Here is a 15,166-nt window from a genome sequence, read left to right on the forward strand (position 1 = left end):
GCTACCTATCATAATGAGAAGTTAGGGTCTAGTGAAGAGTAAAATAGCTTCTTTAAGCATTTTTAATGAAGTCTTCACAATATTTGACAGTTGCCATATCTGTATCTCAAGATATTCTAACAGCAAAGTTCATCTTCAGCACCATAACTCCCTTTAGTTACATTTTCAAGAATAGGGCAACACCTGAGCCACTCAAAAGTTTGTAGTTAGTCCTTCTTATTCTTCCGATATAGTGAAGGTCAAGTCCTTCAGCTAGGCAGAAGGCTAAGCTCATGGTAAATGTTGTCTTCCATACATTGAAAGAACATTGTCAACAGCATAGAATTGTTCCTTCTTTTCAGTGTACCCCCATTAATACTGCCTCTAATGCACCAGCATAACCTTTAGTTTATACGTATTTTCCAGATAACTATCAAAGACCAAGATCACTAATCAACCTCCAAACATTATATCATAACCTGGTTACCTTTCTCTTCCATATTTGCCCCAACTACCTGTCATTGATACCTGATGTGCATTTTCAATACTATTTTCTAAAAAAAAGAAAAAATGCAAATAAAAGCTATAATGTTGAGACTTTATAAAGCACTGGTGAGGCCTCATTTGGGTGTATTGTGAGCAGGTTTGGGCCCCTTATCTTAGAAAGGATGTGCAGAAACAGGAGAGGGTTCAAAGGAGGTTCACAAAAATGATTCCAGGATTGAATAGTTTGTCATATGAAGAGTGTTTGATGGCTCTGGGCCTGTATTCACCAGAATTCAGAACAATGAGAGGTGACCTCATTGAAACCTATCAAATGGTGAAAGGCCATGTTAGAATGGGTATGGAAAGGATGCTTCCAAATGGTGGGAGAGCCTAAGATCAGAGAACACAGTCTCAGAATAAAGGGATGTGCTTTTAGAATGGAGATGAGGAATTTCTTCAGACAGAGTGGTTAATCTGTGGGAATCTTTGCCACAGGCAGCTGTGGAGGCCAAGCCTTTAAGTATATTTAAGGCACAGATTGATAGATTAATTGGTCAGGGCATGGAGAGAAGGCAGGAGACTGGGCCAGAGGGGAATATTGGATCAGCTGATGAAATGGTGAAGCTTTTGTACCACATGGTGATGCAGCCATTTAGAATGCTCTCCACAGTACATCTGTGCAAATTTATGAGTGTCTTTGCTGACATATCAAATCTCTTGATGTAACTCCTAATGAAATATAGCCGCTCTCCTGCCTTCTTTGTAACTGCCGCAACTGTTGGGCCCAGGCTAGATCCTCAAGAGATACTGAGGACCAGGCAGTTGCAACTGCTCACCCTTTCTACTTTTGATTCCTGGGGACTGGTCTGTGTTCCCTCAACTTAACCTTTCTGAAATCCATACTCAGTTCTTTGGTCTGACTGAAATTGAATACAATGTTGTTACTGCAACACCACACAACTAGTTCATAAATTTCCTTCCTGTACACCCTCTCAACATCTTAAATTGTCAAATAGTTGCCTTGTCAGCAAACTTATAGATTACATTTGTCAAATTTGCCACTCTGCAGTTATTCGTGTGGAGAGTAGAGCAGGTCGCGAAGCACCCGGCCCTTAAGTGTGCCAGTGTTGAGTATCAGCAAGGTGAAGATGTTATTTCCGATCCACACAGATTGTGGGCTTCCGATTTGGAGTAAAAGATCCAGTCAGGAAGTTAAGCATGCAATTTCAAAGGGAGGTGCAGAGGCCCAGGTTTTGGAGCTTTTCGGTCAAGTACTGAGCAGTAGTCAATAAACAGCATCCTGACATAGATATTAGTACTGACCAGGTGATCCTAGACCACATGAAGAGCCAGTGAGATCACACTGCAATTTGCCTATCACCAATGGTTTATGGGGATTGGTACAACTCCTTGCTAAGATTGGAGTTGATTTTAGCCATAAGCAAAGCACTTCATCACCATAGATGTGAGTGCTACTGGACGATAGTCAATAACACATCTCACCCTGCTTTTCTTGGGCAAAGAAAGACTAACTGAACTATTGAAGTTATACTAAACCTACATCAAACCATGGTTGGACAGCACTAAAATGCATATAGTTGAAGACGTCTTTTGGAGGTATTGATGAGGATGCAGAAAATGTTTATAAAATCTGTTCACAAATTATTGGGCTGTTAGCACATGTAAGGTAGTGATAGTGATAGCTTGGCTTGTTCAAACCAATCTTCCCCTATAAAAGGCAGAGAAGAAGTGTGCCACTTTCCCCCATGCCAAGGCACAAGTTAATGGACTTGGGTACTAAAGAATTAGTTCTAGTTTTTCTTTTGCTAAAGGCAAGAAAACTGATGTGTTTTTTTTTTAAACTTTTTCTAACATGCTATTAAAATTCAGAAGCTTTAAAGAAATTGTAGCTTTCATCCTCAGAAGGTTGATCTCTAAGCCTTTTGCATGAAAAAGAAAGAGAACCCAGTTCTCAGGTGAGCCACTATTAAATTGCCGTGGCAAAAACAATGAGTGCCACCCAAAAGATACTACTAGATTGTTGATTAAGTGACATGACTTTGTTAACGTAGGCACATTGTATATCAGAAAACCAGAGCATTGATTTGTTACTCTGCAGCAACAAACCCAGTATCTATTTTATCCATATCCGTGTTCATCAAGTCCTTCAGGGAATAGAATTGTTACAGCAAAATAACATTTAGTCCTCCAAAATTAGGTCTTCTCCAAATACAGCAGTCCAATTTCAACCTCTTCATTTGTACTAAAGGATAGAGGGGAAATACTTTACCAGTATAATGTGTTAAAGTATTTGGATACATGTTTGATTTCTAAATTTTGGAAGTTCTGATGAAACAGTTAATCTGAAATTTTAACTGTTTCTCTCTCCACAGATTTTCTACATTGAGTAGTTTCAACATTTTCTACCTTTTACCTTCACATTTTTGAACACTTCCCCCCCACCCCCCCACACTTTCTGTACTCAATAAGTTTTAGCTGTGGAGCACAAGTGCATTTCAGCTTTGCGTCTTCTTTACTTGTTTCTCCCCACCCCACTCCGCCTCCTGGCCGGGAGCAGTCATTGCTTTATTCCTCCATCAAGTTCTAGCTATTCACCAGAGAAAACAGTCATTGCTTTCATATCAAAAGTTTACCATCCAACACAAAGTACAAATATTTAAAGACTAAATTTACTTTTTACCATTATTACCTCAATATCCTCTGTTGGCAGGTCAGTCACAAAGAATGAACTGCTACCACTGTGCACTTAATGTAGTGGAACTTGAAAGTAAAAGCTATCGCTCACTTTCCACTTGAAAGAAAAACTTAATGCAAGCTTGAATTCCATACTCTTGCTGAAACAATTTATTGTTTCATTAGTTTTTGTATTGTCATTGTGCACCAAATACTATGGTTTCTTACGAGGGTCAAAACCTCCAAAGAAAGGTGAACAGTGGACTTAATGAATCATGAATCAGACTTAGGGAATACGCTCACCCCAATTCCTTATTTGCCTGTTGATCCTTACCATGGTCAACTAACATAGGTTAGGTAAAAGACAACACAAACCCTAAGTAATTCAGACTACTTGTAACTTTATTGTATTTATTTTATTATATCAAGTGCAAATACTGTATCCATACAAGTTATGTTGACCTGGGGTTAACAATTCCTGAATGTTAACAATACTCACCCAAAACTACTTTTCCCACTTACAACACTGAAATAGGGGATCTCTCCCTACCCCAGGCATTGGGGCCTTCCTTGCAATAGTTAGCTCTGAGTTATCGCTGGTCTGCCTCCAAAACTTTTTATTATTATTCTTTTTCCTCATCAGTTCTGCTCCATTATACTTCAATTCAGTTGGTTCTGATTTATCAAGAGTAGCCTGTGTCCACTTTTCATTTGCTTTAGCCCAAAGATTACAGGTAGCATTACATCATTGCTCTTCTCCCAAATAAGGAAAGGAACACCCCCCCCCCCCACCTCCCAAACCAGTTACATCCAGACACTAGACTCGGGTTATTTCAGTTCACGGACACAGACTACTCTTCTTATAAAGATGCATTGATTCTTCTACCTCATCAATGGGCATGCAACAAATAACTTATTTGGAAATTATCTCTGATTTACTCGATCAGAGATAATTTCCAAATGTCCATTTTCAATTACTTCAATCCAGAAAATGAGTTCACAAGATGGTGAGCAGAAGTTTAAAAAAAAGGACATCTCTTGGCAAAAACAAAGACATTTGTTTGGTCTACGTGTTCACCGTCCTTGACTTGTTCCTGTCATTATTTTGCAGATTTTTAAAAAATTCTCCAAGCCAGTACACTTCATAGCTTTTCCAAACTGGCCTATTTAACAATTTCACCAGGCCAAAATAACCTCGAGATGGTTCCTTTGTTAGGAATTTTTCCTAAGGAGATTTCTTCAGCAGTAATGGCACAAGAATCACTGAACAACTTCAAACCCTCTTCTCCTCTGCCCACATTAAATTCAACATCCTCTTGCACGGCACAAGGACAACGTGAACCAACATAGGAACTTGTACATGAGGGTGCTAATCATTCTGTGGAATACCAAACAGAATCTGATTCACTCTCTTGAAAGATAGGAAAACTTTCCTAGTAACTTAGTTAACAATCTTAATTCAAATCAGCATCAACACTGTGAATGGAAAAATGTCTGCTAGATCAGCAATGAGCATTAACAATTTAAAAATAGTGCTTCAATTCTCAAAACAAGTAGCAAAAAAAAAACTCACTAGAATATTTTACAAGCTAAATTCAAATACTGTCTAAAAGTATTGGTATTACGAGCACAGATAAACAGATGCCAGAGCAATTAAAGTATGCAGTTTGCTCTTTGTAATTGAGTGGTCTTAGCTCCTTTGTTGTGGATTAAAAAAAAACAATCATAATTATTTGGTTGCATTTAAACAAATAAACACCGACACCAACTTTGGACAAATGCAATTTTGCAAAGAATATAAACATATATAAGAAAGTAATCATCCAAATAAAGTGTTTCCAAGAGTAACTCTATCCAAAGACAGTAAAGTCCAAGACAAATTTCTAAATGTTATAGCTAGTTTCTGCATTGGTCACTAGAAAATACAATTAGAAATTCTGCTATGCCACGATTCATAATTCAGTAAGAAATTCAAATGTTTTCTTCTTACAAATGAACTGAATTACATTTTAAACCCATTTCCTGTTCACAGAAGAACAGGCTTTTCTGATGTCATATAACTCGTGCTAAACCACAGCAATTTAAATGAATAAGTCGTTAATACAGTTGAGTCAACTCTGTTAGCAGATTTAGTGAAATTATCAAACAAGCCTCAAAACATATTATCAGTTGACAATTGATGAAATAGTTCATGTAAACTTCACAAAGTTGTAAATTCTCAATATCCAAGGTAGCTAGTGGTCCAAGCAAACAAATGTTTATTATTAATAGAATACCACTTACTGATCTAATTAGTGCAAAGTAATTTTTCTTATGAATTCTCAGTAATGACTTTTGGTAAAATATTTCAGTTCAATAATAGTTTAGAAACTTTGGTCTACAAGCTCAATTTTAATCTACAACTAATTAAGCAGTCACAAACGTATAATTGAAGATGATATGCTAGATTCGTATTTCTTAATTCAATATTCTAAAATGAGCTGATTTGTGGAATGATTAACTGACAAATTTAGCAGAAAAGAACCTTAGAATCCAAGGATTACAAGTGAAAATGATAAATCAGCTCAGATTCCAGTGGGAAAAATCCATCGTATTAATTCAGCACAGTTTGATATCTTTTGAACTCAAAATAATGGCAGTAGAATTAAATATGGGAAGCCCAAGGAATAGTTAATGGTTTTATAACTCTGCCGATAGAAAAAATACAATCTTGGTGTGTTTTTTTTAAATGTCAGCATCTGTTTTTACACAATTGGCCATATATTTCCAGTAAACACTTAGAACCTTAGTGAAAATTAATTTCAACGAATGAGAAGTAGGATTTTCCCAGGAGGGGCATGAACAGAGGAATAGCACTGGGAAGCAATGGTCAACAGAAACAGAATAACTTTTAAGTTGATTAACAATGCCATATAGGAGTGTTAACAAAATAAATGCAGTCAGAGGGAAAACACCCATTTTATTACCATAACCAGGTAACAATCGACATCAAAAAAAAACTCTCACTTGCCATTACTCCACTATAGGTGGCTTCGACAGGCACAGGAGAGGAGATAAAGTTGCCAGAAGTCAAAAAGCAAAGCACAACCAGTCTCACATAACCCTGTATGTGGAAATGACTGTATTAAACTAATACTTCTGATACAGCGCCATAAATAAATGCACCAAGCTCTGGAACTTTATCCCCAAATTTCTACTTTTGTAAGTGGCTCCTGAAAATCCAGCTGTTGCAAGTCTGCCTATGTGGGTCACCTGGAGACAAATTCCCTGGGTCGATTTTGCTCTATGAAAGACAAATACAAATGTAGCCCCTGTAATGAGGAAGGCTCTTGCTGATGCAATATGGTGTAGAAAAGCTTTTTTTAAAAAAAATACAAGTTACTCACACCAATATTTTCAACTAAGAGAAGTTGTACAGTATTAAAGTTGGATTAAATCTTAACAGAAATTACTTCCTTTTCAGAGACTTCCGCTTCCACTGCCAATCTGTCAAATTAATCTGAATCCCCGTGTTTTATGCAGATTTAACACCTTGAATGGGGGGGGGGGGGGTGGTGAGAAAGAAGAGAAACAGTTCAGATGGGCAACTAATATTAGGCTTTCAGATATTTTGACTTCAAGTGTTAATAATAATTCATATAGCTTTTCCATAGCCATTTGTTTTGGAACTTCTGCAAATAAAAGGGCAAAATTTTAAAAATTATATGGGTTCAAGCAAAATATGTCTCCAACCCATGCCCCTGGGTATTGCTGTCCAGGGCAACTTTTGTAACATCTGCCTGTAATTGATTACCCCTTGAGAATACGGTGAGAACCAAGAGACTTGCTAGGACTTGAGTATTTTTAAGACACCCACATTGATGGAGCTGGGTGTCAAACAGATCAGGCAAAGGCAGCAGGTTTCCGTCCCAGAAAATTAGATGGTTTTTAATGACAACCTGTTTGCTTCTGACAATAGTTGCGTCAAGTTCCAGATTATTAATTTAATACATTTTCCAAATCTACCTTGCTGCAAACTAAATTCTAGTTCCAGGATCGTTAGTACAAGCCTCTGAATTATTAATCAGAAAAAAAAATCTATGTTGTAAATCCAATAATAAGGTACTAGAAAAACTCAAGTTAGGCAACATTCTGTAGAAAGAGGAACTGAAAGGTCACTGAATCAAAATGTTAATTGTTTCTTTCTTCATATATATCAGGATATATCCAAGAGCAACATTTTGTTTTCATCTTACTCTGATTTACTAAATGGGTAAGACTTTTTTAAAAGAAAAGGATTAACTATAAAATGAGTATAAATGGGTTGTTGATGGTTGGTGTGGAATCAGATGGAAGGACCTGTTTCTGTACTGTGTATTTCTTAAATTATTTTCCCTACACTCCTGTCATCTCTCTCAGATTCTACCATTCACTTACAGATGACAGGCAATTTACAGTCATCAATTTACCTTCCAAACAGCAAATCTTTGGGGTGTGGGAGATAATCAGAGTACCTGGAGGAAATTCAGGTGCTCAATGGGAGAATTTGCAAACTCTACACAGCACCACCCAAAGTTTGGACTGAATCTGTCCCTTTGCACTATGGGGCAATGAATCCAGGAGCTGTACCACTGATAAATGCTCTGCCACCATACAACTATCTAAAGTTCAATCTGTACTTTCCAGCTAAAATACTATCAATATTTATCAAAAGACATTACTGCTGATACCTAAGCAGTCTCCAACCACCTATCACAATTATGACATGATCAACCAAGAACTACACATGGAAAAATATTAATTTTCATAACTAGTTGAATTTCCTGCCAAATATTACACATTATCAGGTTGAAATGGTAGATTGTCATTATGCTGGATTGAATGGTGGATGGAAGACTGTCCCTGGAATGTTAGATTGAGAAGCAGCTAGAACCATATTTCATCTCGCCAAATTAAGTTTCCCCTCCATAATCACACAGCCACAAAAAAAGCAATCCATAAACTTGCCAGAATAGACAAAGGAAGTGTGGTTCCAAGGAATAAAATTAAGAGCTTTTTTGATAATAGTTTCAACATTATTATCCTAATAGTATACAAGTAGTGGTACTCCATTCAATTAACACTCACAGAAGCACAAGACCACTGATACTTAAATAGGAACATAGTGGTATCATGGACACCACAATAGTGTTGCAGTTAGCAGGGTGCTATTATAGCTCGGGGCTTTCCAGAGTTTGGAGTTCAATTCTGCGCCATTCTGTAAGGAGTCCCTGTACTTCCTCCCCATGGAATGCGACGGTTTTCCTCGGTGCTCCTGTTTCCCCCACAGTCCAAAGATGTACTAGGTCATTGTAAACTGTTGTGTGATTCTGTCAGAGTTAATTGGGGTTGCAGCGATGACATGGCTCAAAGGACCTACTTCATGCTGTATTGCTAAGTAAATAAAATAACTAACATTAAAGAGTCTTACCATAGAGCAAAAATTTATTTCTGATAACAAGCACTACTGCAAATGACATAACTTTTTCTTCAATTGCCTCATTTCAGAATCTCACCTTAAAACACAGTTAGTCAATACTTTAAGGTGGACACCCAAATAATTTTGTACAGAAATTAAAGTCTTGCTCAATAAATGCAATTTGCATTTCAGGATGCAGTTTGTCCATTTGCAGAAGAAACTTCTACATGCAGTCATTTGCTTCATCAAAGAAGAACGGGATGTGCTCAGGGCAACAAGCAGAGATGAAAGCAAAGCAGCAAGTTCAAACACAATGCGGTCCATCTCCACAATGTAGTCAACAGAATTCCGGCAAGCAGCACCACTTAAGAGAACACAGGCCCTCCTTTCTTCTCAGCTGCTGAAGACAATTTACTTTCTTCAGACTATATCCACAAGGCTAAAAGTAACAATGTGGGTTAATTTACAGTTCTGCTAGTTCTTCAATAGACAGCCTGAGGACGTTTTGTAGAATAGTAAGCTTCAGATGCAGCTACATATGCAGATTCTGGAAAAAAGTCTTCTTGGTATTCAGCTAAAAACCTACAGATAAAAATATACAAAATAAGCTGTAATTCATTAAAAGGTTGTTCAAGTAAGGCTGAAAAACGCAGGAAGATATTTACTGTTACAGATTTTGCCTTTCTTCTGATAAGTGCCAATCTTTTATTTATCTGCACTTCCTTTGGGTATGTTTAGAGATTCTGGATTATTAAGGGTATCAAAGGTTATGGGGAGAAGAATGGGGTTATGAGGGAAAATAAGTCAGCCAGGATAGAACAGCAGAGCAGATTGGATGGGCCAAATAGCCCAATTCTGTTCCTACATCTTATGGTCATAAGATCTGAAACAGTACTGAGGATTAGTCTTCCATAGATCAGGTTGGCACAATCTGCTTCAGAGTGTAAGATTCCATAAATTTCTGAGCACATTTTAAAATCTTACCTTAGAAACAACTCGAGATGTTTTACCAAGACTTTGACATTCCTGTCAGTAATTTGCATTTTGCCCAAGAGCTCTGGCAGCTTCACTATTATAAAACAGATCAAGGCCATACATCAATTTATAATGAAATGAAACAGTGATCATATTCATGCTTTATTTAATCCATATGAACACCAATAAACAAACATTGTTAATTTACAGATATTACAGATATGCTAGAACTCCATAGCATAACATGCATTTGCACTATTTATAGAGGTGCTGGGGTGTCAGTAGCACAGCAAGAGCTACTGGGTACCAGCAGCCAGCATTCAGTCCAGACTTCCAACGCAGTCTGTGTATGTACTCCATGTGACTGTGTAGGTTTTGCCAAGAGCTTTGCTTTCCTCCCACATCTCTAAAGACTTATGGGTTGAGACAAGATTTGGTCCCACTGAACTACAGGTATATAGAAAGATTATCACTAGCCCCTGGGGCAAGTGGAACACTGGAGTTGATGAGAATGTAGAGATTAGACGATAGTGAAAAGGAGTGGAGGAATGATTTCTCTATGAACCTACATACCTGTAGGCTTATGGCAAAAGAGGATTGCTTTCTATGTACTTCCACATTTCCCTATGACATTATACATATTTGTATTCATTTTGTATCACTTGCTCATCAGAACATTCCAGGGGGTGGAGTTTCAAGATGGCGACGTAGACATCTGCCTTTTAGGCACTCTTCATTTTTTAAGCTATAATCACCCTTTAATCAAATCTTTTCATACTTAATTCTATGGGTTGATATTTATGATTTATTTCTCTTTTTAAAAATAACACTGGATTTAATTTTTTCAAACTTAAAATGTCTGTACCTAAGAAATGGTCTAAAGACCCTATAACTCTCGATGCAATCTCCAGTCTTCTGGATACTAAACTTGCAAGTCTGGAAAACAAACTTACTGCGAAAATGTCGGAGCTTGAAGAAGTCGTTAAATCATTTGATATCAGGCTTCAATCGCAAGCAGCAGATATTGAACGCCATGAAGAAAAGTTTGCGGCTCTTGACAAGATAATTTGTGAAAAAATACAATCGAAACTTTAGAGGAGAAGGTACGGTCGACCGCTAAAATAGTGGAGCAGTATAAGTTTAAAATCACTGATCTTGAAAACCGGTCTCGCAGACAGAATTTGCGTATTATTGGATTTCCCGAAAATCTCGAGTCTGGTGACTTAACTGAATATTTCTCTAACTTATTGTGGGAAATTTTTGGCGAGGACGCTTTGCGGGTTAAACCTATTATTGATCGTGCCCACAGAGTTTCGAGATTTTCGGCTGCGAAAGACAAGCCACGAGCTGTGATTGTCCGTCTCCATTATCCTCGGGAGAAAGAGCTTTTAATTCGATTAGCTCGTCAGAAAGGTATGATTTCTCACAGAAACAACAAGTTTCGTATTGTGAAGGACTATTCATTCGAGGTAATGAGGGCGAGAATTGCTTTTAAACCGGTGATGGCGGAGGTTCATTCGATTGGACTTAAACAAGCTTTAAGATATCCAGCGAATCTCAGAATTACGTTGAGCGACAACAGTCAGCGTTTCTTTAATACTCCGGAAGAAGCGAAGAAATTCGTTGAAGAATATCGCTCTTCTAGTCCAACTTGAACTATGTGTTAGGTGGAAGAACTTTTGGAGAGAAGACACCATTCCGTCTTAGGCTTTAACTTACGAAGCTGCGGTATAGCTTTTTATTTTGGTCTGTAGACCTGGCTTTTTTTTTATTATCATGATTTACAGATGCTTTTTTAACTTTACTATAATGTCTTTTTTCTTAATTATTTTTTTTTTCCCTCTGGATTAGATATACATGTTAAGACTTTGTAATAATGATTTATTTTTTAAGATGTCGTTTCTTCTTCCCATAAGACTTTGTTTTCCGTAAGCGTTTATTTGCCTGTATTTGAGAATGGGACGAATGTTTTAAATTTTTGAACCTTTTTTTTAAATATATATACTGTAGTGGTTATTGAACCCTTTTTTAATTCTATTTTGATAACCTTTTTTTAAAAAGAAAAGATTGGTGAATTTACATCTATATTTTGTAATATGGTCCTTTCAAAATGTCGTTTCTTCTTCCCATAAGTCTTTGTTTTTGAAACGTCATTTCCTTATATTTGAATATGGAATTTTTTTTAAAAGGTATATTACACTATTTTAAACTTCAATGGTTATCCTTTTTTTTTATTAATGATTTTTTTCTTTATTATATTATTTTTTCATTTTGATTGATATATATTCTTTCTGTTAACAACCCTGTATTTATATCTGGGTGTTATATAGTTTCTCTTTTCTTTCTTTTCATGAAGTCGCCATCTTGAAAATGGGGCTAATATTAGTGTTAGTTTATGCGCCTGCCGCTTGGCTTTTTTCCGTGGGGTTGGGGGAGGGGGTAGGGATCTTCTTTCATGCTTTGGCTTTTTATTTTTTTGCTTTTAGTTTATGGGCCGACTTTAAATTATTAATATTGTTGAGGTGTCATGTTCTCCGGTTGCTCCTGAATCATTTTTCCTTCTTCCTGAATTATGGGTTATGTGTCTTTTTAACCTTTTATGATATACACAACTAATATGGGCATGATGGATAAGTCTATTAACTTTATCTCCTGGAATACTAATGGTTTAAATCATCCGATTAAACGTAAAAAAATATTTAAAGTATTCCATAGACTAAATGCTAATATTATTTTTGCACAGGAGACCCATATTAGGAGGGAGGATAATCAACGCTTTTTTTAGGTTCTGGAAAGGTCAACAATTTCACTCGAATTGTACCGCCAAAATTAGGGGTGCGTCTATTTTTATAGACCCCTCAATTTCGTTTACACATCATGAAATTATTTCTGATCCACAGGGCAGATTTTTGTTGATAACTGGTTCACTTTTTAATCGAAAAGTGGTTCTAGTTAATATTTATGCTCCAAACTTTGACTGCCCTGAATTCTTTAAACGTTTATTTACTTCCCTTCCTAATCTAAATGAATATATGTTGATAATGGGTGGAGATTTCAATTGTTGTTTGAATCCTTCAATGGATAGATCTAAACCTATTTGAATTCTTCCGAATAGATCAGCCTTACTTATTAATTCTTTTATGGTTGATTCAGGAATTACTGAAATATGGCGGTTTTTGAACCCTAAAGATAAAGAATTTTCGTTTTTTTCACATGTATATCACAGTTATTCTAGAACTGATTATTTCCTTATTGATCATAGTTTATTAACAGATGTTATTGATTGTAAATGTGATTCTATTGCTATTTCGGATCATGCACCTTTGAAGTTATCTATCAAGATTTCGGACTTTTCTAATAATACTAGATCTTGGAGATTTAACGCTACTTTGCTTCAAGATCCAGAATTCATCACCTACATAAAACAGCAAATTGACTTGTTTTTCTCAACAAACTATACAGAAGAGATTGACAGAGGAATACTTTGGGACTCTTTTAAGGCTTTTATCCGTGGACAAATTATCTCATATTCCGTCGGTAAAAGAAAACAAAGATATTTAGATATCGCTTTATTAGTGGATAAAATTAAAGAAATTGATAAGATTTATTCCGTGACTCCAACCAAAGAACTTTATAAGAAGAGAGTTGAGCTTCAAATGGAGCATAGCTTATTATTATCTTCTTCAATTGAGAATCAATTAATTAGGACCAGGGCTCAATTTTATATCCATAGTGATCGAACTGGCAAATTGTTAACTAACCAATTAAAAGCTATCTCGACTAAGTGACAAATTATTAAAATTCGTAAACAAGACGGCAATCTGACTACTGATCATAAAGAAATCAATAACACTTTTCAAGATTTTTATAAATCTTTATATCAGAATTTGATGGCGATCTGTCCATGATGGATAACTTTTTTAACAATTTGAATATTCCCAAACTGACAGATGAAGATCGTAGCTTGTTTGATGCTCCTATCTCTTTGGCCGAAATAGGAGAGGCTATCTCATCAATGAATTCAGGGAAAGCTCCTGGTCCTGATGGTTATATTATAGAATTTTTTAAAACTTTTTCTTCTTTGCTTTCCCCTTGGTTATGTGAAATTTTTAATGATGCATTTGTTAAGAAGAGATTACCTCAGTCTTTTTATGAAGCTACTATCTCTCTAATTCTTAAAAAAGATAAGGATCCCACTTTATGTGCATCTTATCGCCCTATATCACTGTTAAATGTAGACTCTAAGATTCTTACAAAAATTTTAGCTATTAGGTTAGAAAAGGTACTATCACAGATTATTTCAGAAGACCAAACTGGTTTTATTAGGAATCGGTATTCCTTTTTTAATATTAGAATATTGATTAATATAATTTATACTTCATCACCCACAATTCCAGAATGTGTTATTTCACTAGATGCTGAAAAAGCTTTTGATAGAGTTGAATGGGTATACTTATTTAACACTTTGAGATATTTTAATTTTAGTCCTAATTTTATATCATGGATCAAACTAATATATCATAAACCTGTTGCTTCTGTTCTTACAAATAATTACAGATCTTCTTTTTTTCAATTATCTCGTGGTACAAGACAAGGTTGTCCCTTAAGTCCTCTATTGTTTAATATTACATTAGAACCTTTAGCCATTGCTATTCGTGAATCTCCTAATATTTTTGGTATTACCCGCAATGAGAAATTATACAAGTGATCACTCTATGCTGATGACTTGTTGTTATATATTTCTGATCCTGACAGGTCTATTCCCGCTATTTTATCCTTGTTGGCTCAATTTGGTAGTTTTTCTGGTTATAAACTAAACTTGGATAAGAGTGATTTATTCCCTTTAAACGCGCAAACTTTATTGAATGAAAGGATACCATTTAAAGTTGTTGATGATAACTTTATCTATTTAGGTATAAAAATTACCAAGAAATATAAAGATTTATTTACATTGAATTTTTTACCTATGCTTTATCAAATTCAACAACTTACTACAAGATGGTCCACCTTATCCTTATCATTAGTTGGTCGGATTAATGCTATTAAAATGATGATTCTACCGAAATTTTTGTATTTATTTCAAGCTTTACCAATTTTTATTCCTAAATCTTTTTTTGATAACAATAAAAATCCTAGGTTAAGTAAAAGGCAATTACAAAAATCTAAAAAAGATGGTGGTTTAGCTCTACCTGACTTTAGATTTTACTATTGGGCGAATAATATTCGTAACCTAATGTATTGGAAATTAGATTTGGATTCACCATTGTGCCCACAGTGGGTAAATTTAGAATGCAATGAGGCACAGGGATATTCTCTATTCTCCGTTCTGGGTTCTTCTCTTTCTGCCGATTTAGTTAAATTCAATAAACAGATATCCAACCCTGTTGTCAAACATACATTACGAATTTGGTTTCAATTTCGTAAATTTTTTACTCTGAAAAACTTTGTTCTTGATAGCCCTATTTTACTTAATTTTTTTTCAAACCTTCTTTGACAGATCAAGCTTTTAGCATATGGAAAAGGAAAGGTATAAAATGCTTTCGTGATCTCTTCTTTGAAGGTAGTTTGATGTCTTTCGACCAACTTTCCAACAAA

The 15,166-nt window shown here is 35.8% G+C and overlaps 1 protein-coding gene across 4 annotated transcripts in view; it reads right to left on the reverse strand.

Moving 5' to 3' along the window:
- Positions 1–3,527: 3,527 nt before the first annotated feature.
- The window catches only part of LOC132393166 (male-specific lethal 3 homolog), a 68,827-nt gene continuing 57,188 nt past the window's right edge, over positions 3,528–15,166 (reverse strand). The window contains exons 11-12 of one of the 4 annotated variants that reach the window (XM_059968064.1): positions 9,581–9,665; positions 3,528–9,178 (exon numbers count right to left, since the gene is read on the reverse strand). In XM_059968064.1, coding sequence (XP_059824047.1) covers positions 9,079–9,178; positions 9,581–9,665 — 185 coding nt within the window. In that variant the 3' untranslated portion in view covers positions 3,528–9,078. The remainder of the gene's footprint in view (positions 9,179–9,580; positions 9,666–15,166) is intronic. The other 3 variants (XM_059968062.1, XM_059968063.1, XM_059968061.1) reach the window with 3 other exon arrangements.

Source organism: Hypanus sabinus, chromosome 4 (genome assembly GCF_030144855.1).
Source record: "Hypanus sabinus isolate sHypSab1 chromosome 4, sHypSab1.hap1, whole genome shotgun sequence".
Taxonomy (NCBI): Eukaryota; Metazoa; Chordata; class Chondrichthyes; order Myliobatiformes; family Dasyatidae; genus Hypanus; species Hypanus sabinus.